This window comes from Eleutherodactylus coqui, chromosome 3 (assembly GCF_035609145.1).
Source record: "Eleutherodactylus coqui strain aEleCoq1 chromosome 3, aEleCoq1.hap1, whole genome shotgun sequence".
NCBI classification, from domain to species: domain Eukaryota; kingdom Metazoa; phylum Chordata; class Amphibia; order Anura; family Eleutherodactylidae; genus Eleutherodactylus; species Eleutherodactylus coqui.
Genome location: NC_089839.1, coordinates 98,224,978 through 98,251,016, shown reverse-complemented (window position 1 = coordinate 98,251,016; position 26,039 = coordinate 98,224,978). Strand labels below are relative to the sequence as shown.

The following is a 26,039-nucleotide window of genomic DNA, read 5'->3' as shown; positions in this document are numbered from 1 at the left end:
AAGGGGGGCTTGGGTCTTCCAAATATGAAGATCTCTTATACCAAGCTAAATTACTCAATTGCACCCTTGATCTTCTCCAAGACGATAGGTCAAGACTACGGGTGAATATCAAAACTTCAAGGAGCTTCTGTCGCAGATCCGTCTGAAAAGACTGGAAAATAAAGCTGACCAATTGGACGGAAAGTGGGCAGACTCCTTTATATTGGGGTCCATCTGGTGCTATTCAGTTCCTTCCAGAGACAGAACCGTTCGGCCACGGGGATTCCCCTTTCCTACTCACCGAATGGATCAGTAAAGTGGAATCCCTTCTGCAGATGTGAAACCACCCATATCGTTCTGGTGACCATATGAATAGTGTTTCTTGGTTACATTGTCTTCTGTTTGGTCTTCCAGATTCTCCATGGCTTGTTCATGAACTCTATGGTAGTGTCCATCCACCTTGTCACTTATTATACCTTCACTCCTGTAACTTCTACAGTGATTCTGAGGATAATTATCTGTTGCAGTTGGCTGCATCCTCTCGTAATTTGCTCAAAATATAACTGCAAGCCTGATTTTGATTTTCGTTGCTTTCTACAGTTCCAGTAGAAGCAAGTCCTAATTATTCACTGGTCTTAGTTTTCGCTGTTTGCTTTGGAGAACTCTAGAGCCCACAGCATAAACAATGTCTGAGTACATAAGTTTTTCACCTGAAGTTCTCGTCACCTTGCAAATATTTGCTAAGCTGGAATATCTGACATTACTTTTAGGAGGCTGGAAGGTTTTGTTTAAACATGACTTTCTGTTCTGTGTATGTTTGGATTTACTAGGCATGCGGTCACATAAATATCCACACTTCTTTATATTTCTTTGTTATATTCTGATCCTCAACACAATAATTTCCGCATGTTTTTCACATAATACATCATCACACGTCACCTTCAGGCATAGAGGGAAACCAACGGTGAATTTGTAGCTACATTAATTGGAGCACCAGCATCGCATCCTGCTTGACTTGACGTGTTCATCAGAACAGTTCTTGACATCCTCCTCTGACCCCTTTCATAGATGTGTTGCTTACATGCACAGGTTCCCCTTTCGCTAGATGTTTTTCTCTTGGTCACACCATTCTCGGTGTACTCTCAACACTGTTGCATGAAAAATTCCACAAGGTTGGGTGTTCTTAAAATACTGGCCCCAGTAACTATAGCACTGATGACCATGTCTCATTCATAGTCACTTAGAGCACTTAATTTTCCTATTATAATATGGATTCACGTTGTTACTGATCCATGGAAACCTTGCACACTCGATTTTGTCCTACACTCCAGGGTCATCTGTCTATTTTCTATATGGGGAGGCGCCAATCATAAAAGGGACGGAGTCTCTAATAAAATCGCCGTTCAGTGTAAGTATTAGGCTAGATTCACATGGACGCATTTGCGCACACAAAACTTACGCACACAATATGCAGAAAATAGAACCCATTGATTTCAATGGGTTCGTTCACATGCGCATATTTTTCCTGCGCAATTGGTCACGTTAAAAAGAGCGCATCATGCTCTATTTTTCTGCACATTTGCGCACTAAAGGTCACTGTAGAAGTCAATTAAGAGTGCGCAAATGCATGCGTAATATGTTAGGAAATGTGTGATATGCTGCGTAATTCCGCTAGAAAAGGAACACATCTGGAACGCATTAGACTAATTAGCCATTTCAATCAGTACAGCTTTGTTTGCCGCACACAACATACCCTGCAGACACAAAAAGTACAGTAAAATACGCCGATGCGTGCCCAAAAAAAGCGTAGTTCGTTCTGCTAAAAATTGCTAAGATTATGTGTGCACAAATATGCATATGTTCCTGTGAATCTGACCTTAATGTAAATTGAATGATAAGACCCTCACCTACAATTTACAATACTAGTAACTTCTTGGGGCCTCCTCAAGCACAAGGCCTGTGGTTGGAGACTGCAGCCCCTATATCTCTTATAGCTGCACCTATAGTTTATACAAGGAATGTTTTGGTAATGTGCATTTTGGGACGTTAACTCTTTACATTAAACTATTTGATTTTTGAAAAAAAACCTAACTCTCCCATAATACAGTGCAGAAGAGTTTTGTAAAGTCTACAGTTATGAACATACGCTGCATGACAATACATTTGTAAAATACTATAATGTGTTAAGAGGGGTATTCCGGTGATTCAAAGTGAAATTCTTCAGAAGGCGATATCATGTAATTTTGCAAAATAATGTTATTTGTTTTACAAAGCTGCAGAAATATGGCTCTACCTGTCCCCCTTAGTTCTTCATTGGTATTCAGTGGTTATGACCTGTACATTCCACTGTTTTACTGGTCAGGCACACTCAGTGCCTTCCCATTCTGTAATGCCGACAGTTTGTCCAGTTGTGAATGTGCACTTGTCAGTAACTGGCAATGGGGCATTGTGGGAGATGTAGTTTTTGCTCCCTGGGTGCCATTGTAAATGACAATATGGAAATATGAAGCTGGCTGAGACACAGCAGTGGCGGAGGTCGGCACACAAGGGTCTGGAGTTCAGTTTGATGATTTAGATTTGGAAGAATGGCAATAAGTGGAAATGTTAGGGAAGTTTTGAAAATTACTCAGTCTCCGGAATACTGCTTTAGGTACTTGTTATGAATAGATAAATGTGTAGTTAATGCTACATAATACTATGAAGATGTCTTCATTTAATTGAGATTTTCATCTGTATCACCAGATGTCCAGAGAAGTGCCAGAGAAAATAAAGGACTTGGAACAAGATTTGTATTATCCCACCTATGCAACCCCAACTGTCCTACCCAGTAAGTACTCCTTCATTCTCCGTGAGCCATTTGACTTGTGCCCTTGCAACCTGCAGAAAAGTAACATTTGGAATGTCAAACTAGACATTGATGTTCCCTAATTGGAAGAAAAATCCTAATAATATTTACCTATATTGAGCTACATGGGAAAGTGTTGTTTAAGTAAATGAGACCGGTGTCAGTGACCAGAAAGTAACTCTTGTAGCAAGAGAGGTGCACTTGCTTGCAGATCGCCAACTCTCAGACCGGAATGGGCACTGACCACGTTGAAGGGCTCTCTGGAGACACGGGTTTCATTTAAACCTGGCTCCTGACAGTCTTTATTCATAGTACAACCAACATAAACAGAGTCCATATAACGTACTTCAGTAAAACATAAAGTCCATATACACACCCCACCTGGGTGTTGGGGTTAGGGTGGTCAACCCTGTCAACCTCCTGCCTTCCTGGTCTGCACCAGACCCTGGGGCTAGCCGCCCTCCCAGCTCCACTGAGCTGTCTCTCTGGTTCTCTTAGCCAACATCTCTCTGGGTGTAGCAGGAATGTACTCTTATATCCAACTTCCTGACCACACCTATGGGCGTTATCCCTTTTCTCAGGCACCAGAATGCCTGTCTGTTGCCCCCTACAGGCCATTGTCTTTAGTACACCTCTACACTCTTAAGCAATCCATTTATGCAATGTAATTAATTTTTATGCATATGGATGGGGCTGAGCTGCTGTAGCAGAAATAACCTCATGGGAGAGAGTGGTGCCATGCAGTGAGGAGGTTATATTGGGGTACCAGCGATTGGACTATTACACATTGATACATGGATGTTCCCTACCGTGGCCCGAACCGAGCTTGCCGCCTCAAACGGCCGTCTGCGGCACCTGCTGCTGGGATTGCCACCCAACTAGTAAATCACCTGCCCAACCAGTAATCAAGGCCGATATTTATATTTTACCATTCATATTAACAATTGCCAAATATGAACCGGCTAGGCAGCAGACTGCCACCATCAGGCACTTAAGTCACTCAATCTGTAGTTCTGGCTTGATGGCTACCACTGCTGCAATCTGACTATTTTGCATGGCTAGAGGTCCACTAAAGGGGACACTATCAGTAATGGGGCCACTGTGGTGGTCATTATTGCTACTTGGGCCATTAACAGGGTAACTTTTACCACTGGGGCCACAATTAGAGTCACTATTACAAGTTGGACCATTAATTGGGTCACTAAGAGGGACACTTTCTATTGAAGCCGCTATTGGGGGCACTATTATTATGTCACTCCAGACAAGCATCCATGGTCCAAATATGTGTTGAATATACTATATATTGGCCCTTTCAATGTGTGTAAAATAAGTGTTTTTTATTGCTGGGGCGCTATTTCACACTTCGCCTCAGGCAGCAGAAAGACTTGCTGTTGATACAAAATATAGGGCGTTAATGTTATATTCCGGAAAACCTTTTCACATATAACATTTTGGATGCCTGCAGCTGCTACTGAATAGGCTTAGAATAATGAATGCATATTTATGATCAAGTGCATTGAGAACCGAAATACGTTGTGAGGTTAGGATGCCTTGAACGCATCGATACACAAAGTAACAACTCAATAAGATACTTTTCACAAATCTAGTTTTAGTGATCTAGTGCTGTGAACCAGCCTCCCCGGAGATAGTCATAGAGTTCGGCTGTGTCCACACTTGTACTAAAATAGCCTGCACTAATTCCACGTCCAACAATTTTACAGTCCTTCATTTACTCACTAATGAGAAAATTACATTTTGACAGTGCTCATGTAAGAGTGTTTATTATCCACCCATGGGCCGCTCTATTAGGGAAGGTGATTTAATAAGAATCCAGTAAATGTGACTGGGCTGTTAATGTGTTTAATTTTTAATACCATCTATTGAAAATCTATCCGTATATTTTACAGCACAATCAAGGGGTAGTAATTATATGAAAAGGTATTTCAAAGTTATTAACCTCATAAAAGTGTAATATGCCCAATGATATGCTTTGCCAAACCTGTGCAAAAAAAAAAAATGGCTTGATGTACTTTACAGAAAATTGCAACGACGGTCGCTTGTAATATGTTATACTTTTCACATTAAATGATGATTCTGGGTTCAGGGTCTCGAGGCGTGCATTTAGGAGCTAAAAGGGGTTGTCCCACTTTTAGCTTTTTTTCAGACAGCTCCGTACATTGTGCAGTGGCTGGAGTTGGTACTGCAGGCTGAGTCCCGTTCACTTCAATAAGACTCAGCCTGCAATACCAAACTGAGCCACTGCACAATGTACAGAGCAGTCTTAAAACAGAAGTGGGACAACCCTTTTTAAGAGTGGAAGAAAAATCCACAATGGCTTTTAAAACAACACTGTGGAAATTTACGACTTGTATTTTAATGGAGATTAAACAAATCTGCAACACATACACGGAAAGTATATTTACATCGGATTTCTTCCACTGCAGAAATACTTTCCACACAATTTCATTATAGACTTTAATACTAGGTGAAATTCTGCACTAAAATCTGCAACACCGTTCCACCGCAGCTAGACTAGAATGGCTGTCATGGGTTTTGTGGTGTATTTGTATGCCATGTGTGAATCCAATGCAAGAGAGCACTGGACAGAGGGTAGAACTACAGTATACCTGGGTATCTGTGCAATGGGTTATTCTAGTGGGCACTGCCCATAGGCTACTAATTGTGCCATATAGCTACAGTGAGTGTTATTATGGGCTACTATGCATATTTAGAAAGTTAAAAAAGTTTATAGAACTCCACGAAAATTCCAAAATCTGTGCCAGCCTGAAATTGTTATCTACCCCATTGACTCTATTATGTCATATCTGTTTTAAATAGATTGCCATTTGTTAGCTGACAAAGCCAGGGAGTTTGACAAGAGTATGACAACTCACTCAAGAGTATGACACTGTCACTGTAAAGTTGAGAACAGGAGTGATGTATAAGATTTAGGAAAAAGAGAGCTATGCCTAGAGAACTGAGTTGCTTAGTATAAGGGCCTTCTTCAGACATATTTGCGCGCGTGGTATATATGCCCAAAATGCGCAGAGAATAGAACCCATTAATGTCAGTGGCTTTGTTCTCATTAACGTGGTATGTACGTGCACAAAAATAGGACTTGTTCTATCTTTCTGCTCAAAAGGCGCGCTATAGAAGTCTATGAGAGGTGTGCAAATACGCACACAAATGTGCAATACGCTGCGTAATTCTGCATCCTGACCTTATTACGCTAAATGATTCAGGGCGGTTTTAACGTACCCCATCATTTCAATGGGTGATGTAGTGCATTACAAAGTGCTTAAAAGCAATAAAATGGAACATACAGCGTTCCCTTTAGCGCATGTTAGAAACGCCACGCTGAAACGCTCGTTTAAGCTGCCCCATTGAACTCAATAGGGGCTCAGTACAGTGTTTTTAGTGGTGCATTTATTACTATCATAGTCTACAGAAACTTGTGTAGTTTTATATTTACTTACAGTGCAAGTTTGTTCATGATATGCATTTTGGCAATTGTTCTAATATGTTTCATTTGACCTATAGCAACTTTTCCTGCGGTCCAAAAAATGGTGCTAGTGTCATCTGAGTACCCAGGAATGACCAAAAATGTCATGGAACAGCCACCTGCCAGTGACTTGGACAAGACTGTCATTGAGCTATCGGACTGGCTGTTACTTATTGATCAGATGCTTAAGTCCAACATCGTTACCGTTGGTGATCCTGATGAGATTAATACAACTATAGCACGAATGAAGGTAAAGATTATGCCAACTAGTACATTTCCATAATCACATTTGTTTTGTAGCTCTGGAAGAAGAAAAGACCGGTACCATAGCATATATTGGCAATAACCTCTTTAAAGGGGTTTTCCGTGACCCCGATATTGATGACCCATTCTTAGCGTGTCTTATCCTTAGCATAGATTCATTATCATATTGGTCTAGGTCTGAGTCCTCGCACCCTCACCATTTAGCTGTTTGAAAAGGACATGGCAGTCAAGTGAGCGATGCGACCTCTTCATTGCCTACCAGGCACAGTGCTGAGTGCTAAGGTCCCTTCAAACAGATGATGGTTGAGGGTGTCAGAAGTTAGACCCCCACTGATCTGACACATATGACCTCTCCTGAGGACAGGTCACCCATACCTGATTCCCAGAAAAGTATATGCATGTGAATGAACCCATTGAAATCAATAGGGTCTATTCACTGGATATTGTGCACACAAATTTTGCACTTGTAAATATGCCCATGTGAAGCCATCCTTAAAGAGGTGATTTTTTTTCTTTTTGTTGCTGCCCTATATTTTTTTTTCTTTAAAAAGTTGGACATCAACTTTAATAGTTAACTTTGAAACCTACTAGAACCTTCTTCTTACTGGGGTCTATTTCTTGTGGCTTGATCCGGAAATAACTTACTATGACTCATGCCAATACTGTACATGGAAATCAGTCTGTCCAGTATAAATCTATGTTATTGGCCGTTTACTTATTCATGACCCTCTGCGACCCTAGAAGCGAGCTCCCTCCATCTTTTTTAAGTTTTGCACTTCTTTCAGTTGTCTGATATCTATACCAGTATCTGCTATTGTGTTCTTTGGTGACAGGTCTCCTTTTGCCACTGATCTGTCCAAGCATTATAGATTTTACTAGCGACTCTGCTCGCATTATGTGGTCAAAATCTGTGAGCATGAGCCTGAGCCCGGTTATCTTGGCCTCTGTGAGGCCTGCGCCCGGTTATCTTGGCCTCCGTGACGCCAGCGCCCGATCATCTTGGCCTCCGTGACGCCAGCGCCCGGTCATCTTGGCCTCCGTGAGGTCTGCGCTTGGTCATCTTGGCCTCCGTGAGGCTTGCGCCCGGTCATCTTGGCCTCCGTGAGGCTTGCGCCCGGTCATCTTGGCCTCCGTGAGGCTTGCGCCCGGTCATCTTGGCCTCCGTGAGGCCTGCGCCCGGTCATCTTGGCCTCCGTGAGGCCTGCGCCCGGTCATCTTGGCCTCTGTGAAGCCTGCGCCCGGTCATCTTGGCCTCTGTGAGGCCTGATCCCAGTCATCTTGGCCTCCCTGAGGCCTGAGCTCGGTCATCTTGGCCTCCGTGACGCCTGTGCCCGGTCATCTTGGCCTCCGTGAGGTCTGCGCTCGATCATCTTGGCCTCCAGGAGGCTTGTGCCCGGTCATCTTGGCCTCCGTGAGGCCTGAGCCCAAACATCTTGTCCTACGTGAGGCATGAGCCCGGTCATCTTGTCCTCCAGTGATATATCGGGTCTTATACGATTCAGGACTTCTCTGTTACTCTTGCTGTCTAGGGCATATACAGCAGCTATCGCCAGCACCACAGTTCCAACGCATCAATCCTCCTTCTATCAGTTTTTTTTCGCAGTCCAGCGTTCACATTCATACATGGCTATGGGGAAAACGGTGGTTTGCACTATCCTGCGTTTAGTTGCTATACCGATAGCCCAACTTTTCCAAATTTTGTCCATGTTTAGCATCACGCTTCGCCCCAATGCCACCCTACATTTTATCTTTGATATTTTCCAATCCGGTCAATTCTTGAACCAAGGAAGATGAAGTCTCGCACGCATTCTATGACCTTGTTGTCGATTTTGATTTGAATTTGGCCATTTTTTGCAGTCATCATTTTTGTCTTCTCTAAATTCAGGTAGAGGCCAATTTTTTTACTTTCAGTTACACATCAGCTGCTTCAGACCTGCTTCTATTTCTACAAGCACAATTGTGTCATCCGCGGAACGGAGATTGTTGATGTTTCTTCAACCTATTTCCACCCCGGCTTCCAATTCATCTAAGTCCATTTCACGCATGATCACTTCCACATGTAGGTGAAACAAGAATGGTGGAAGGATGCAGCCCTGTCGGACACCTTTGCCGATCCAAAACCAGTCTGTGTCCCCATATTGTATTCTCACAATGGCTTCTTGAATGGTATGAAGTGATTGTATCAGCTTGACTAGACTATATAAACTTATAGTAACGTGTAACTAAACGGCAAAGATTACACATAGAACGGAATGACAATTCCACCTATATGCACTTCTTGGTGCTCTTCACTAGATATAATTTATCAGCCATTTCCAAATTGAATGATGCAAATGTTGTAAGTGTTCTAAAGGAAAATCGGCCACCCATGATCAGCGTGGTTGCAAAATAAGCCTTACGTATCTGAAATTCTGTTAGCATTTATTAGGTTTTTATTTTTGGTATTTAATGCCATGTTCTCTTCAAAGAAGAGTCTGAGGGGCATTGTAAATGAAGCAGCCTCTTCTATCTGTATAATAGGCTGTTACAGCGCTATTAATCCCCTGCGCTTCAGAGGGATTAAAGTAACCTTCCCGTATTTGTTTCCCAGTGTGCGCGGTAAAGGAGTCAGAGATAGCAATTATCAATATAATTATCATGGATTGCTCTTCAAATAAGTGTGCGGTGTGCGTGTAATTGTTTTATACATCTCTGATGAGCACATCATTCTTACCTTTCTTTTCTTAAACAAGCTTAATGATAAGTCAGATAATAAAGTGTCGCTGCGCTTTCAGAGAAAAGAGCTGATTTAATATCGATGTCGTTAACTGTCATTCATGTGCATCTTACTTGTGACTAAGGCCTCTTTCACACGACCGTTTTATCGCAGCTATTTTGCCACAATAAAACGCCGGCCGTAAATCACGACCATCTGAAGCATTGGATTCCAATACACTTGTTCAGATGGGCGATTTTCCGGTGCGTAAAATCGACTAGCTGGTGTGCATACGGTGCGCATTCTGGTCGGCCGCTTTTATGTGCACCTGGAAAAGCTAGGACTTGTCCTATCTTTTGCTGGAATATGCCAGTCGTTCCCATAGTCTCCTGTGAGAGCCATCAGAAAAGGGAAGGCGATAGGAGTTTAGCAACGGCTCGCGTTGTTAAACTCCCTCCCTTTCCCACCAGCACCTATAGGCTTCTGTGGCAGCTTCTGTTGCCACTATCAGCCGACAAGGGGAGGGGAAGAGACCTTAGCAGCGCTATGGTCTCTCCCCCCGCCCACAAAATTTTGGGCTGTGGCGTATATACTCTGCAGCCCGGCTGTGTGAATGGGCGAGAAAACGGGAGATTTAGCCGCGGCTTGGTTGCGGCTTTGTTCCGTTCATGCGATTCATCGCAACACTTTTGAAAGAGGCCTCATGCTGCCTTTACACTGAACAATTCTCCAAGTCACGGCTAAATTTTGCGTTTTGTCACCCATTCACATGGCCGGATGCCACAGCCTGGAAATCCTTTAAAAGGCATAAATCGTTCAACTGGCTTAATAGAGCCAACTGACATAGTTTAGCAGCTGTAGCCGCTGCAAAACCTTCCCCCCCTTTTGCTGGCAGCTCCCATAGGTTTCTATTGGCGCTGCTGGCTGATCGCGACCAAAAGATAGGGCAAGACATATCTTTTTCGATCGCGTGTAAAATTGGCTGTCGAATTCAGCCGCGGATGTGCTATTTTTTTCGGCTGGCTGATTTAGCACAGCTAAATGCCCATCTGAATGAATGCATTGGAATCCAATGCTTCAGATGGTCGCGATGTTTGACCAACGTTTTTACGCGGCTCAATAGAGATTACATTGCAGAAGGCCGATGATGTTGCAGACAGAATGTGCTCTCTCTGTGAACCCTTTATATGCCTCAGTCTACACTGATCATGGCATATAAGGGATTAACAATGGGGATCAGAATTCTCATGATCTCCGCTGTTGCTGCGGCAGGCCAGCAGTCAGTTATAGCCGACTCCCGCTGTGGAATGGTATGGCCTCACTTCTAAACCCGAGCCGTCCGCAGGCCTAAATTTACGTCCTGTTATGCTAAGTACCAAGCACCTAGGACGTACACTTATGTCCCATGCCATCAAGAGGTTAATGGCTAGCGAGTGTGTAGTCTGTAGTGTGTGATTTCAGAAAATAATAAATGACATCATTCTCACCACAGCTAGTTCAAAATGCTTTTTTTTTTACCAGAAAGCAGATGAATACTCAAATATATATTTTTGGTAAACTGGTTCTTGGAGTATTAAACCTAAGTACCTCAGTCTGCCCAGTTCCATCCCCTAGTTATTAGGAAGCTAAGCATGAGGAACGGCATTCATCTAGAGGAACGGCATTGTTCGCAAACAAAGGGGTCGGAAATTGGTGCACAGAAGGGTACCCTGAAGGAAAACCAAAAACCTTACAATACTGATTGCAAGATCCAGCACCATGAAGGCGACCCTGTTTGAACTTTACTATAGAGCCCACTCTCTTATGCGTACTACATATTATTACTGTGAAAACCTTTTCTGTGAGAACTTTTAGGCTTGTTGAGCAGGAATCACCTTGGAGAGATCAATTGTAGGTCAAGTTATCACAGAGCATAGCAAAATGCATCATCCATTAAACTTGACCTGCACAAACAAGTTCATCAAAACTAAGAGTATGCATAAAATTAGCATTTTGCTCAAGCCTAAAGTTGATAATTACCATCAATTTGATTAAAAAGATGCAATTTGATAGCGGCCTAAAGGAGCGGTCTCATTACAGGCAGTGTTTCTTTAGTGCCGCTGACACCTTTTCCAGCAGTCGCTGGTGGTCGCAGAGCTTTTATGTGTCTATTCGTAAAGGATACATCTTGGAAGTTGCTTTGCACAAAGGATCTGCCTTTTCTCTCTACATAATGTTCAGTTCATGCATAGCATGTCCACATGATCCATCTAAGCTGCTGTTGTTTAACTGTTTGCAGATAACTAAAGAAGATATGGAGCAGCGGCACCCACAGCTTGAATCAGTCTTTACATTAGCTCAAAATGCAAAGAATAAAACTTCCAGCCTTGATGTCAGAACATCTATCACGGAAAAGTGTAAGTAGTAGTAGTTTCTACTCATACTATGCCTGTCGACAAAAAATATTATCCTTGACCGCAACATACATAGGCATGACTCTCTAAGGCCTCGTTCACACCAGTATGTATTTGTGCAGGTGTATGTGCGACAAAACGCGTGTATTACAACTATTGTTTTCCTATGGTGTGTTCACATGTCCGTGCTTTACAGGCGTGCAAATTCGCGTACCTGCAAAAGATGTGTGCACCGCATAGGTCTGTGCTGCGTGTAAATATTCCCCGCGGGGAGTGCCCTCATTACTGAACACTGTGACAGCACTGCCACAGTGTTCAGTAAGGATAGCACTCCCCGTGAGGAGTCAAGAATTCCCAGCCACAGCTTTGGCAAAGGAACGCAATGTTCTCACATTGCTTCCAAGCAAGGGGCTGCAGGCAACCACTGCAGTGATTTTCGGGGAAGTGCTTTAAATGTAAGCCCTTCCCTGAAAACCATCCCTAGCATGTGTAAAAAAAAAAACATATACACATTATATATATATATATATATACACTCACCTCTCCGCCACTGTCGGGGCTCAGGCGCATCTAGCCACTTGGCTCACCAGCACTGTACTGAAGCGCTTTCAGCTGGCAGGGATTTAAAACCCCCCGTCTCCTGAAAGGACTGTGTCTGATTGGTTGAACGCTCAGCCAATCACAGTCAGCACTCAGCCATTCATTGAATGACAGCCTAGCGCTGCCTGTGATTGGTCACATTGGTCACAATTCATTTGAATTCAATGAATTGCTTAACGCTGCCTGTGATTGGCTGAGCGCTCAGCCAATCAGACGCAGCCCTTTCAGGATATTGAATTCAATGAATGGCCGAGCGCTGCCTGTGATTGGCTGAGCGCTGTGACCAATGACAGGCAGCGCTCGGCTGTCATTCAATGAATGGCTGCGCACTGCGTGTGATTGGCAGAGTGCTCAGCCAATCAGATACAGCCCTTTCAGCAGGCGGGGATTTTGAATCTCCGCCTTCTGAAAGAACATTACTACACTGCCGGGGACCCAAGCGGCTAGACGCGCCTGAGCCCGACAGGGGCGGAGAGGTGAGAATATTTTTTTTTAAATTTTTTACTAGAGATGAGCGAACGTGCTCGGCCACGCCCCTTTTTCGCCCGAATACCGCGATTTTCGAGTACTTCCGTACTCGGGCGAAAAAATTCGGGGGGCGCCGTGGGTGAGTGGGGGGTTGCAGCGGGGAGTGGGGGGGAGAGGGAGAGAGAGAGGGCTCCCCCCTGTTCCCTGCTGCTACCCCCCACTCACCCACGGCGCCCTCGCCCCCCGGCGACCCCGAGTACTTTTCACTCGAGTACTGAAGTACTCGAAAATGGCGGTACTCGATCGAGTAATTACTCGAAACGAGTACGTTCGCTCATCTCTATTTTTTACACAAACCGGGGATGATTTTTCAGGGAAGGGTTTATATTTGAAGCCCTTCCCTGAAAATCACTGGAGGGCGTGTCTGCAGCCCATTGCTCTCAATGGAGCCACCGGCAGCAGCGGAAGCCCCATTGAAGGCAATGGGCACAGACCTGTGTTCACGTGTGTTTTTGCATGTATGAAGGTGCACGTTTTTGTGCGCACCAATGTATGCACATAAACACGCTCGTGTGAATGAGGCCTGAAGCATTGGTGGCTGTAACTTGTTATGCTACAAGTTATCCTCTCAATACTGCAAACTTTTTTTTTTGTTCTTGCTTCCATTTTTGTTTTTTCCTCCACTTTAAAATAATTTATAACTCTTTTATTTACCCATCAACGTAGCTGTCTGGGGGCTTGTTATTTTGCTGAATAAGCGGTGTTTTTCAATATACCATATAATGTACTGAAAAACTACTGAGTGGAGTGAAAAGGAAAAATAAAAGCACAGTTTCACCATCTTTTTGGTCTTGATTCTACAGTATACAAACTGCAGCACACATGACCTGATAAATTTATTCTCTGGGGGGGTATGATAACAATGATACCACATTTATACAGCTTTTTTTTGCTGTACTGCATTTAAAAAATAAAACATCTTTGGAAAAAAAAAATATATATTTTCTGCCACCATCTTCTGACTGCTATAACTTTTTTATTTTTTTCTGTCTACACAGTTAGGGCTTATTCAGACGAACGTATATCGGCCGGGTATTCACAATATACGGCGTCCCTCTCTGCAGGGGGAGGAGGCTGGAAGAGCCAGGAGCAGTGCACTGCGACTTAGCTCTGCCCGTCCTGCCCCCTCCCATTGCAAATAGTGCCGAGGGGTGGAGAGGGGGCGGGAGCACAATGCACTGCTCTCGGCTCTTCCAGCCTCCTCCCCCTGCAGAGAGGGACGCCGTATATCGGCCGGCGTGAATACCCGGCCGATATACGTTTGTCTGAATAAGAACTTATGCGAGGGCTCATTTCCTTGCGGGCCGTCCAGTAGTTTCTATTTGTACCACTATTTTTTGATCACTTTTTAATAGATTTTTTTTTGGAACTAGGAAGACTAATTTATAGGATTATTTATTGTCCCTTAAATGCCATTAGTAAGTTATCAAAAGCATTCTAAGAATATTTATAGGTATAGAGAGGCAACCAACTGCCGTTTTGATTTTCACATGTTTATGTTCAGAATCCCAAACAATGTTTGGGGGTCTCGGGCGGCCCCCGGTGATGAGATCGCAGGGAGCCACGCAGGTGTCATGGCAGAATGCCTATCAAGCTATGCCCGTGGGGCGCCTGCCCGATAGTAGTATGATGTAATGCTATGGCATTACATCCTACTGCAGGACTGATCAAAGCATCGCAAGTTGTGGTCCCCTGTGGGGACTAAAGTAAAAATAAGAATAATAAAGTTTTATTAATTATTAAAAAAAAAAAAACCTTTTGCCAGATTTGTAATAGAACAAAAATACATATTTGGTATCGCTGCATCTGTAAAAGTCCAAATTATCAAAGCTATGCATTACTTACCCTGCACGATGAATGTCGTCAGGAAAAAAATAATAAAAAACTCCATAAATGCACTTTTTTTGGTCACCCTGTCTCCAAGAAAAAAATGCGATAAAAAGTGATCAAAAAGTCGTATGTATTCCATAATGATATTGACGCAAATTACAGTATGCCCCGTAAAAGATGAGCCCCCGCACAACTATGTCAACGGAAAAATAAAAAATCTATTGCATGCAGAAGATGGTGGCAGAAAGTAATAAAAAATATATATCTTTAAAAAAAAGTAGTGCAGCAAAAAAAAGAAAAACGAAAACAAAACAAACATTATAAGTTCGGTATTGTAGTGATCGTACTGATCCATAGAATGAAGGTATCATGGGATTTTTGTTACAGTTTGTACACTGTATAAACAAGCCCCATTGAAACATGGCACAATTTTTTTTCCATTTCTCTCCACTTAAAATTTTTGAAAAGTTTTTAAGTACATTTTATGGCACATGAAATTGTACCATCTATGTCGATGAATAAATAAAGGAGTTATGATTTTTTAAAAGGGGGGGAGGAAAGAACAAATATGAAAAAAACGTAAAAAATGCTCCACCACTAAGGGATTAAGTGGTGCATGTGAAAAATTACAAAGCATTTTTTGTCAATAAAGCCCGAAATGGCGATACAAATATATGTTGATCCTCAACAGTTTGAGATAGTATGTATTTCTTTAGAGATGTAACTGTGTTTGGACATGTTATAGTTAAAAGTGTCTTATCTTGGAAAGTGTGAATCGTTTGCCGCCAAGCAAAGTGACGCTTCAGTGCTTTACTATTACATGCTGGCTTTTGCTGATTTCAATTATTTTTACAACGGCTAAATCAATCTACACTTTTATGCATTCTTAATACAAAAATAGCATTTTCTACATTCTGAGTAACACATGAATTATTGTCACGCACCAGTGCATGGTAAGCATCTTACAGGAAACCCAAAATTAGAATTCCATTTCCTTGCCTTTTCTCCATTTGGGACTTCAAAGGCAGCGGAAAAGTGCCAATAATACATTTCAATTATAATTACCCATTGCTTATACAGTATCAAGAGCAGTGAATGGAGCTCTGCAATCGCATTTAATATTGTGACCAAAAGAACATTAGTCATGTCTGAGAATGGGACCGGTAAAAGGTCGCTCTGCTAATTGGTATTTGCAATGGGGCCCTCTCATTATAGCAGCTGCTCATTATGTCTACTTTAGTATAATTATACTGTGTGTGTGTACAGTAAAACATCTACTAGCATTGGCATCCACTAAGAATGATTTCGAGTAAGGCTTTTTTTTTAGCCAAAATTTTGTCTCTTGTAACATTGGTTGCCGGCCCATCTGACCTTGCTGCTGAACGCACGTGATCTCCTGCTTGGCGTCACACGGAAAAATAAAGTCATGGCTGTCTGAAGATGGTGGCAGAAAGTTATTTTTTTGTTTTTCCGAAGAAATTTTCTTATATGTAGTACAGCAGAGAGAAACTGTATAAATTTTGTATCATCGTAATCGTACTGACCCATAGAATAAAGTTATCATGTCATTTTTGCAGCAGTGTGTACACCATATAAACATGATAGGGAAGACCCTGCCCTGCCTCCCGACATCGGGGACATTTATCATTTGGGTACCGTATATTCCCATTTTGAATCCTCTTGGAGGGGTGATATATGCCCTATGGCAGAGGTGTAGAGTCATTTCAATGTAGCAACTCGACGGGAGGGAGTGCCAACTGTATTTTAGGGCCTTCTCTAGGCATGGGACAGTTAGCTCTGGAATATCAGTGATCCATTTTACGAGAGCTGTTCGGGACATAGCATAGTCTGTTGGAGTATGTAGATGTTGGTAGGTTGTTTACAGACATGAAGATTGGAACAGTTAATCATGAAAAACTGTGTTTCTTCTTATCTGAAGAAAATAAGTCCTCCATTTTCCTGTGATTCTATCATCTCTTGGATGCCGTTTCCTCAGAACAATCATTGGTTATTAACATTAATTATTAATTTTTCTGTTTCTTTTTTTTTGTTTTTTTAACCCCTTTGAAATCAATGGAGTATAAGTAGATCATTCTTTCCACTTTATATCAGTTTTTCTCCTTCAAAAACCAAGCAGAGAGATGGAAACCCTGAACTGACTCAAATGCAGGTGTGAAGGCAGCCTCACATGCATTTTTTTGCTACTTGAGACAGATCTATCGATTGAATTAATCGTTTACACGCAGCAATATAGATGGATATTGATATGATTGGAGGATAAAACAGTATACATACGCAAATAAGCAACCACATATGAATTCATGGAGAATTGGCTTATTGTTTTCTGTATGTGTTTATCTGTCTGTTATTACGATGTACTTATTTATAAATATCCTATTATATTCCAATAACACAGCGGAGAAGCTGAAGAACCATTGGGACAGTACATTGCACGGTGTAGAGATGCGCCAGACACAGCTACAAGACATGCTGGCGGACAGCATCAAGTGGGATGAGTTGAGGAAGGAAATCCAAAGTGTCCTGGACCAGACCGACTTCCGACTCTACACCCTCACTCAGACATCCAAAGACACACTGGTCAAACAGATTTCAGATAACAAGGTGAACGCCCGCTCTCATCCAGCCCTCTCTTCACCCTTCTAAACTTCTCCCTTCTACTTATCTCCTGCTCTCTCATCCTGTGATCATACACTTTATTCCTTTCTCATAATTCCAATACTCTGTACCATTTGATCTCCTTTTTTGACTTTTTAAGGCCTAGTTTAGCATTTAAAGGGGTATTCTGGCAATTCAAGTGAAAAAGGTCTATCCTGCATAAGGTGATAACATGTAATTTTGCAATACAATGTTATAACTTGTTTTACAAAGCTGCAGAGATATGGCTGTACCAGAGGTGCCACAGGTCGGCAAAGAAAAGGTCTGGAGTTCAAATCAACAATTCCTTTTGGAATAAAAGCAATGACTTGAGATGTTTAGGAAGTTCTGAAAAAATCTGCCTAGTTTCTGGAATATCTTTTAAAGGAGGTTGTACCCAGATTGACTTATCGCTTAACCACAAGATAGGTGATAAGTTTGATTGGTGGGGGTAACATCACTATGACCTTCACAAATCCCAAGAACAGGGGTCCCATGTCCACCTTACTTCAGTTTGCTGCACCCACCATGCAGTGATGTGGACATTGAATGAAGTGGCAATCACACATGCACACCTCTGCTCTATTAAATTTCATTGGGGCTGATAGAAGTAGTCAAGTACAAATGCTAAGCTAACTCCGGTAGTCCCATCAAAGATGAATAGAGCTGCACCAATCCATTCCTTCTCCTCATCACTGCTGTGGCTGCATTCAGGAGGAAAGAGGGACACAGAACCCCCATTCTTGGGATCGGTGGAGGTCTCAGCAGTGAGACCCCCACCGATAAAACTTTTTTTTTTTAAATAGTTTATCGTTTTAAATAATGCTGTCTATACAAATTGCATAAACGCAGTGCTCATGTACAACATATGGAAACAAGGAAAAAAATGCAAAAAACATGATGTTCAATTATAACCTGTCATGCGCTATCTGTAGTAATTGCACCTCATAAAACACTAACATGCCATAGGGATAATTACATCTTATAAGTTGTATCGTTCCATTAATGCAATCAACATCAGGAATCGGTATTGAAGATCATCTGGAGAGAAAGAGGGTTTAACAGAGGGGGTGGGAAGACTGTAGTGGCCCAGAGTTAGGGACCCTCTTGTCCACCCCATATGGATTTGTCCTTGTGCATTTGTGTGTGTGTTATTTGTGGTGACCTCTCGGGGTCAATGTCTTGTGTTAGTGTCACCAATCTTGGTGGTGTCCGCGTGACTGTCTCCCTAACCTGCTCTGTGTGATGTGATGTGGTAGAATGTTTGGGGGTGGAGTTAGTTAGTAGAGAAAAGAGGGTAAGGAAAGATGTAGTCGGAGATGGAGGATATGTGAGCAGGAGGCTGAAGCTCTGATGCTTCCGTCTGGACTCATCTCATTTATGGTTGAGATGCATCACTTCTTGGAGGATGAGTTGGCAGAGAATGCTACACACTCCCCTGCTTAACTACAGCGTAGAGGGAATGTACCTGTTACGGCACTCTGCCCCCCGAGCGCCAGTTGGGGTGCCCTGATCTCCCGCACCCCCACTGTCCCTGCCTACTTGCCTCGGCCCTGGCTAACCCCAGGCGGACAACTGGACGGCGGTCCCTGCCCTGGCTAGGGACCTGGCGACTGACAAGCAGGAAACTACCTAATGGGGGAAACAGAGTGCCGACAGAGGAGGCAGATGAATCAGACCAACAAAACTTGCAAGGCTGGAGATGGGACTCACAGGCAAACTGGCAGGGTGCTGGATAGCAACTAGTGCTGACTGGGCCAGACTAGATTAGAGGCAAACAGAACCAACACAAACAGACAGAGTAATAGGGGACCAGAGGGAGCTGACCGACAACTAGGGACTGGCTGAGGAGAACCGCAGACAGACTGGCTAGGTGCATGCAGAACCAATAACTGGCAATGAGCTCAGTTCACTGCCAGTCTTTTAACCACAAGGTTCCGCCCAGGGGCGGAGAGTGGGAGGAGGCAACTCCACCCACTGCTGTATAAGAAGCACAGAGGAGTGCGGGCGGCACCCTACGGGCGGGCACGCCCACGCCGCCGCCCACTGGCCAACCCAAGCTGCTGGGATGACCTCGACACAGGGCTCCAGGCTGCTGGAGCCGACGTCGGAGCGACGCGCGCCGACCGCGGGACCCCATGCCGCACTGTATGGTAACATTACCCCCCCTCTGACGGGGGACCTCCGGGCCCCCGGAAACTCGACCAGGCTTATCCAGGCAAAGGCTGTGAAAACGCTGTACCAACCCGAGAATGTGACCCTCCTGAGCGGACACCATGGACTGATCCTCAGGTCCATGACTTCGGTAGTCTGAGGCTGCCCCATTTCCTTCAGGGCCAACCGTTGACATATCGTCATGTTTCAGGTCGTCTTCCGAGTCAATGTCCAACCATTCGCCACTGTCTTTTGACCCATCCTCGCTACCAATGACGCTGCCTTCAAAATCTGAGGCATCTCTAACTTTAAAATCACTGTCATCTGAGCTATCATACTCCAAAAAACTCTTCCGGGCCCCCAAATATTGTACGGTTCCTGGACCCCGGCAAGAATCCAGGACCTCCTAGGCCTTGTGTTCAACTTCATCACAGACCAGGGTGGGCGGCGGGGGACCGGAGGTGGGCATCACCGAAGAGACAACAGGTTTCGACAAAGACTTATGGCACCCCGTGCGACCCCTCCTTTTGCGATTTCCAGAGGACCGGTACCCCTTCTGTTCGACTGAGCAGGGGGGAGGGGGAGCACGATGGCTATGGCAGGACGGTTCCCACTGGGTTAGCTCCCCAGTGGCCCAATCGAATTGGGGGTTGTGCAACGCCAGCCACGGCATCCCTAGTACCATGTCTACCGACATTTTCTCCATCACCAGGAATGATAGACCTTCCGAATGGCGACCCCCCACCATGAGTTGTAACACTGGGGTCCTCCATCAAACCAAGCCCGAAGCAAGAGGAGTAGCATCAATGCTAGCAAAACGAATTGGCGTCTTCAGCGCCACAAATTCAGCCCTCAGGGGCTCAACGAGACGCATGCTCATCAGGTTAGCAGCTGCTCCGGAATCAATAAACGCCTGCCCTAGGCGGGAGAAGTTCCGGAATCTAACCTGGCAGGGTATCAGAAGTCTAGGACGTACCTGAGGTCCTAGGCGACCCTCCCTGCAGTCGCCTAGGACTGGAAGTCTTTCTGCCGATTCAGACTGTGGACGCTGAGGCCTCCAGGGGCAAGTTATCACCCGATGTCCAGCTTTCCCGCAGTAGAGACAGAGATTATGTAATAACCGAATCCGGCGTCGCTCCTTGGGGTCCAGCGGGTCCAGTTCCATAGGTTCGGGAACAGAGACTGGTACGGACGGGGAGGGAACAGGACAAATGACCTCCCTGACTCTATGGGTCGGTCTATCTTGCTTCCCAGCCCTGAGCCTCCTATCTGCCTTCACTGCTAACTCCATAGCCTCCTTTAAGGACCCGGGGACAGGATGGGAGATCAACAGTTCTTTGACCGCGTCTGAGAGACCTTGCATAAAAACGTCTTTCAGGGCACTATCGTTCCATGCAGTATCACCCGCATAGCGTCTGAAATTGGAGCAATAATCCTCCACACAAAGCGACCCCTGATGCAGCGCCAGCAACCGCCAACCCCACTCGGTCCGGTTCATCGAAGATACCCCCGAGTTCCTGAAAAAAGGAGTCCACCGACTGCAGGGAGGGGGAACCCTCGGGAATGGAAAAGGCCCAAGTCTGGGCAGAGCCCCGCAGCAGGGACATTATGAGCCCGACCCTCTGGACCTCCGAGCCGGAAGAGCGGGGACGCATCCGAAAAAACAGGCGACACGCCTGTTGAAAAACGAAAAACTTGTTCCTCTCCCCAGAGAACACCTCAGGAAGAGGGCACTTGGGTTCGGGACAGGTAGAGGCGTTCTGCCCCTGCGACAACACCCACTGCTCCTGGGCCACCATGCGAGCTGACAAATCCTGGATCACCGGCACCAGGTCTTGCAGCTGGTTTGCAAGGGCGCTGATCGCCGCCATGAAAAGAAAAACAGTATTTTAAGGGCCAGTTATTATGTTACGGCACTCTGCCCCCCGAGCGCCAGTTGGGGTGCCCTGATCTCCCGCACCCCCACTGTCCCTGCCTACTTGCCTCGGCCCTGGCTAACCCCAGGCGGACAACTGGACGGCGGTCCCTGCCCTGGCTAGGGACCTGGCGACTGACAAGCAGGAAACTACCTAATGGGGGAAACAGAGTGCCGACAGAGGAGGCAGATGAATCAGACCAACAAAACTTGCAAGGCTGGAGATGGGACTCACAGGCAAACTGGCATGGTGCTGGATAGCAACTAGTGCTGACTGGGCCAGACTAGATTAGAGGCAAACAGAACCAACACAAACAGACAGAGTAATAGGGGACCAGAGGGAGCTGACCGACAACTAGGGACTGGCTGAGGAGAACCACAGACAGACTGGCTAGGTGCATGCAGAACCAATAACTGGCAATGAGCTCAGTTCACTGCCAGTCTTTTAACCACAAGGTTCCGCCCAGGGGCGGAGAGTGGGAGGAGGCAACTCCACCCACTGCTGTATAAGAAGCACAGAGGAGTGCGGGCGTCACCCTACGGGCGGGCACGCCCACGCCGCCGCCGCCCACTGGCCAACCCAAGCTGCTGGGATGACCTCGACACAGGGCTCCAGGCTGCTGGAGCCGACGCCGGAGCGACGCGCGCCGACCGCGGGACCCCATGCCGCACTGTATGGTAACAGTACCAACTCTGCTCCAGCAAGTCAGAGGACAAGTTCTGTTGTGAGTGTTTGCCCATGAATATCGCTAGGTCACTGAGGAAAGTGCATGAAGAGTAAGAAAAGACTGCTTGTGTTTGTTTCTCCATCTCTGGAGCGCTCTCTCAAGAACCTTACATCAAATAACTGAGACTGATGATTACTGTATCTCAGAAGAAGAGTGTCTGTTTAATGCAAGTGTGTCGGAAGGTAATGAAATACTGTACCAAAGACTGTTGCCAGATTGTACTTGGAAAATCAAAGTTGAAACCATCCAGAAAAAAACGTGTGCCTCTAGTTTTAAAACTACCCTTTGATTGTGGAGTCTTTATTTGGTTTTCGATGACTCGTTACTGGAAAGGGGCACTGGCATCACGTGAACTGTTGAGTTATCATTTCTCTACTAGCCCCGCTAATAAATTTTACTCTTGCATGCTACCAGGCCAGACCATGTTTTGGGATATGACGAGAGGCGATGGTAGAGCCATCATTACCCACCATTTTTGTTCCCCTCTCTCTCTCTCCCAAAGTTCTTACTCCTGGTCACTACAAGAGTAACAGGTGTAAGCTAATAAAAGTGAACTTGAAATTTGGTCCAAGGATATAACGGTTAAGGGCTGAGGATGGCCTTGCCAGCATCAGACACTTTTGCCAATAGTAGGTTGCACACATAGGAAGCTACAATGTGTATAGGGTATGATATACCATAGAATCTTCACAGACTGACAATAGAATAGCGAATGATTGTTTTATCTTTTAAGAAAGTTAACAATTATATCCTGAAAAATCAAGCCATTTTGCCCACTGAGTTTTAAACCCAGCTAGAGAATCAAGTCTAGCTGCAATCATGTGTTCCATTATACAACTATGCTGAACCATCAGGAAAATGTCCGACAAGGATGAAACTTTGGCATTCCTTCATCGTCTTTCTATAGATGTTCTGGGAGCTGTTAAGATATGGGATATAATGAGAAGATCAGCAGATGTGTTGTCCTCTACGTCTTACGACAGAAGAGCAACACCAGGGCCCAAACGCACCTTAATGTGCAAAACAATAGGAGGCATATAAGATTGAAGGAAGTGTCTGAATTGTAAGTGCTTGTAAAATTCCTTATACGGGATATGAAATATGTTGTGTATACGAGTGAATGACACAAGCGTTGAGTTTTCAAATATATCTCCTACTCGATGAATCCCCCTAGCTTGCCATGTAGCCAAGCCTATATCTGGAATTAGTCATTGAATCACTTCCAGAGGTAGTTTAAAGGGGTTGTCCCGCGAAAGCAAGTGGGGGTATACACTTCTGTATGGCCATAATAATGCACTTTGTAATGTACATTGTGCATTAATTATGAGCCATACAGAAGTTATCAGAAGTTTTTCACTTACCTGCTCCGTTGCTAGCGTCCTCGTCTCCATGGTGCCGTCTAATTTTCAGCGTCTAATCGCCAAATTAGACGCGCTTGCGCAGTCCGGGTCTTCTTCTTTTCTCAATGTGGCTCCGTGTAGCTCCGCCCCGTCACGTGCCGATTCCAGCCAATCAGGAATCTGGAATTGGCAATGGACCGCACAGAAGCCCTGCGGTCCACCGAGGGAGAAGATCCCGGTGGCCATCTTCAGCAGGTAAGTAAGAAGTCACCGGAGCGCGGGGATTCAGGTAAGCGCTGTCCGGTGTTCTTTTTTAACCCCTGCATCGGGGTTGTCTCGCGCCGAACGGGGGGGGGGGGGGCTGAAAAAAAAAACAACCCGTTTCGGCGCGGGACCACCCGGATTCGAAGAAGGAGAAGACTGTGGTTTGTGGACACTTTTTTCCAGACATATAGAGTAGCAGACATGTAGGTAATGATGATGTTGGGAATGTCTTAGTTAATTTAGGAATCCATATTAGGGGTGAAAATCTAGGGCAACGATCAGACATTTTTTTCAACTATCCTATGGATGTCATTCTTCGTACAACCCTTTTAATGACAAGGTGATGTATTTATTTATTTTCTTGTCTTTCAAAGGCCATAACTTTAGTTTCCTATAACGAAATGACAACTTGTTTTTGTGGGATGACTTTTTTTTTTTTTTTAAATGGCAGCATTTTGAGCAAATACAATGTAGCACGTTCATTCCTTTCCTGTAGCGAGCCCTTAGATCAGCTCTCTGGAACCAAAACATTTTGTGCTGTGATACTACGTTCCATATTAGAAAGCGATAATAAAAAGTATAGAACCCTAAAACCAGATGCACACGAGCATATGTATATTTGTGTGCACATGAGTGTAGTGTATTTGCAGAATGAACTACCGTATGCTATTTTGTGAGAACATCGGAATACTTTTCTGTACTTTTTGCACTCACAAGAGATGTTCATTTGCGTGTTGAAAACAAAGACGCACCGATTGAAATGGCTAATTAGTCTAATAAGTATTTTGCACACATTTGTTCATCCCTATTAATTTCTATAGGGAGTTTGGGTGTGTAAGTGCGCAAGAAAATAGAGCACACTGCATTTTTTCAGGGTTCTTTTGCTTGACCGACTGTAAAATATTCGCATGTGAATGTACCCGTTGAAATCGATATGTTGTACACTCTGCGTAGGCTCGTGTGAAGGGGGCCTCAGGGATTATGCATAAAGGATGTTAAAAGCAGAGTTTGTTTCCAGGACAACTTATTCCCCCCATAAAAAATGGCAAAATCCTGCTGATTTTAATTAAAACTTTTAATATATTTCCAATGTGAAAATGTTCTATATTTTAGGGTGTTCAGTTCTGTGTCATCCTTCCTAAAATATTTGCTGCTAAAAATGTATAGGATCATCATGTAGTTGCTACTGTGGAACAATAGAGGGCGCCATTACAACACAGCTGGGAAACAATATTTGTAATAAAACTAATGTTAAGTTGAGAGCACAGCGGAATATCTGAGCTTTCTAGTGCTAGATGTTCGCAGATCCAAGTCATGTTTTATCCGGACACTCATTAATGCTTCTATCCATTTGTGCTCACCAGTTCCCTCTGTAATTCAATATATAATGTCATATATAATATAGCGGTGCCGCTATCCAGGCCGGCGCTTACCTAATGTACATATCATGCTGCTCACTGAACTACTTCAGCTTAATATTACTGCTATAGATTTTGGCAGCAGTTTTACAATTCGAATCAATTCTGTATGCTGACGAACTATACGTTCTGTTAACGACCCCCTAATGACTCCCCAACCCCAGTTGTTTATGCCTCTGGCACCAGTAATTGCTAATTTTTTTCCAATTCTCATGCCAAAGACCTAGATTAGTGTCTGTAGCTGAGTACGACATGGATATCGCTCTCCTGGAGAAGCATTGATACACTGACCTCACCTGTCTAACTTACACTGATACACTGACCTCACCTGTCTAACTTACACTGATACACTGACCTCACCTGTCTAACTTTTTAAAACTTTCCCTTTTCACAGGTAATAGTGCAAGACCTGCACAAGGGTGAGATTGTCATGGACACATTCAATGACCTCTCAAACAAACTCCTCCGTGACTACAACTCTGACGACACAAGGAAAGTGAAGGAAGCCAGCGACCTCTTATACATGAATTGGGTGAACATGAATAAGAGGTGAGTACAGGCGAATATACTTACCAGTGTGAATAGCCTCACATGTGATTTGTTGGCTCAGTTAGGGTGCTTGTCATTTGCACAAGCGAACAATCCGGTGACGTCACCGCTAGCTCATTCGCTCCCGTGTAGCCTATTTAGGCAGGCAGAATCATCATTGACTCATTCAACGTTCACATTCGCTATGTAAAAGATTAAACGAGAGGTTAACAGGTCAACAATGAATTTTATGCCTACATAAAATAAATGACGAGTAAGAAACAAAGGATTCTCATTCATCATTCAGTCATTGGCTCGCGTGTAGATCGAACTATTATCGTCAACTTTCACTTGTTTGAACGATAATCATTCCATCTTAAAGCACCTTTAGGCTGCTGTCA

General features: G+C 44.3%; 1 protein-coding gene across 7 annotated transcripts in view; it reads left to right on the top strand.

Moving 5' to 3' along the window:
- Positions 1–26,039, top strand: part of UTRN (utrophin) — a 701,048-nt gene that overhangs the window by 290,488 nt on the left and 384,521 nt on the right. For all 7 annotated transcript variants that reach the window (XM_066595903.1, XM_066595904.1, XM_066595902.1 and 4 more), the window contains 5 exons: positions 2,722–2,806; positions 6,365–6,576; positions 11,564–11,681; positions 17,053–17,258; positions 25,505–25,659. In XM_066595903.1, the coding sequence (XP_066452000.1) occupies positions 2,722–2,806; positions 6,365–6,576; positions 11,564–11,681; positions 17,053–17,258; positions 25,505–25,659 (776 nt within the window). The remainder of the gene's footprint in view (positions 1–2,721; positions 2,807–6,364; positions 6,577–11,563; positions 11,682–17,052; positions 17,259–25,504; positions 25,660–26,039) is intronic.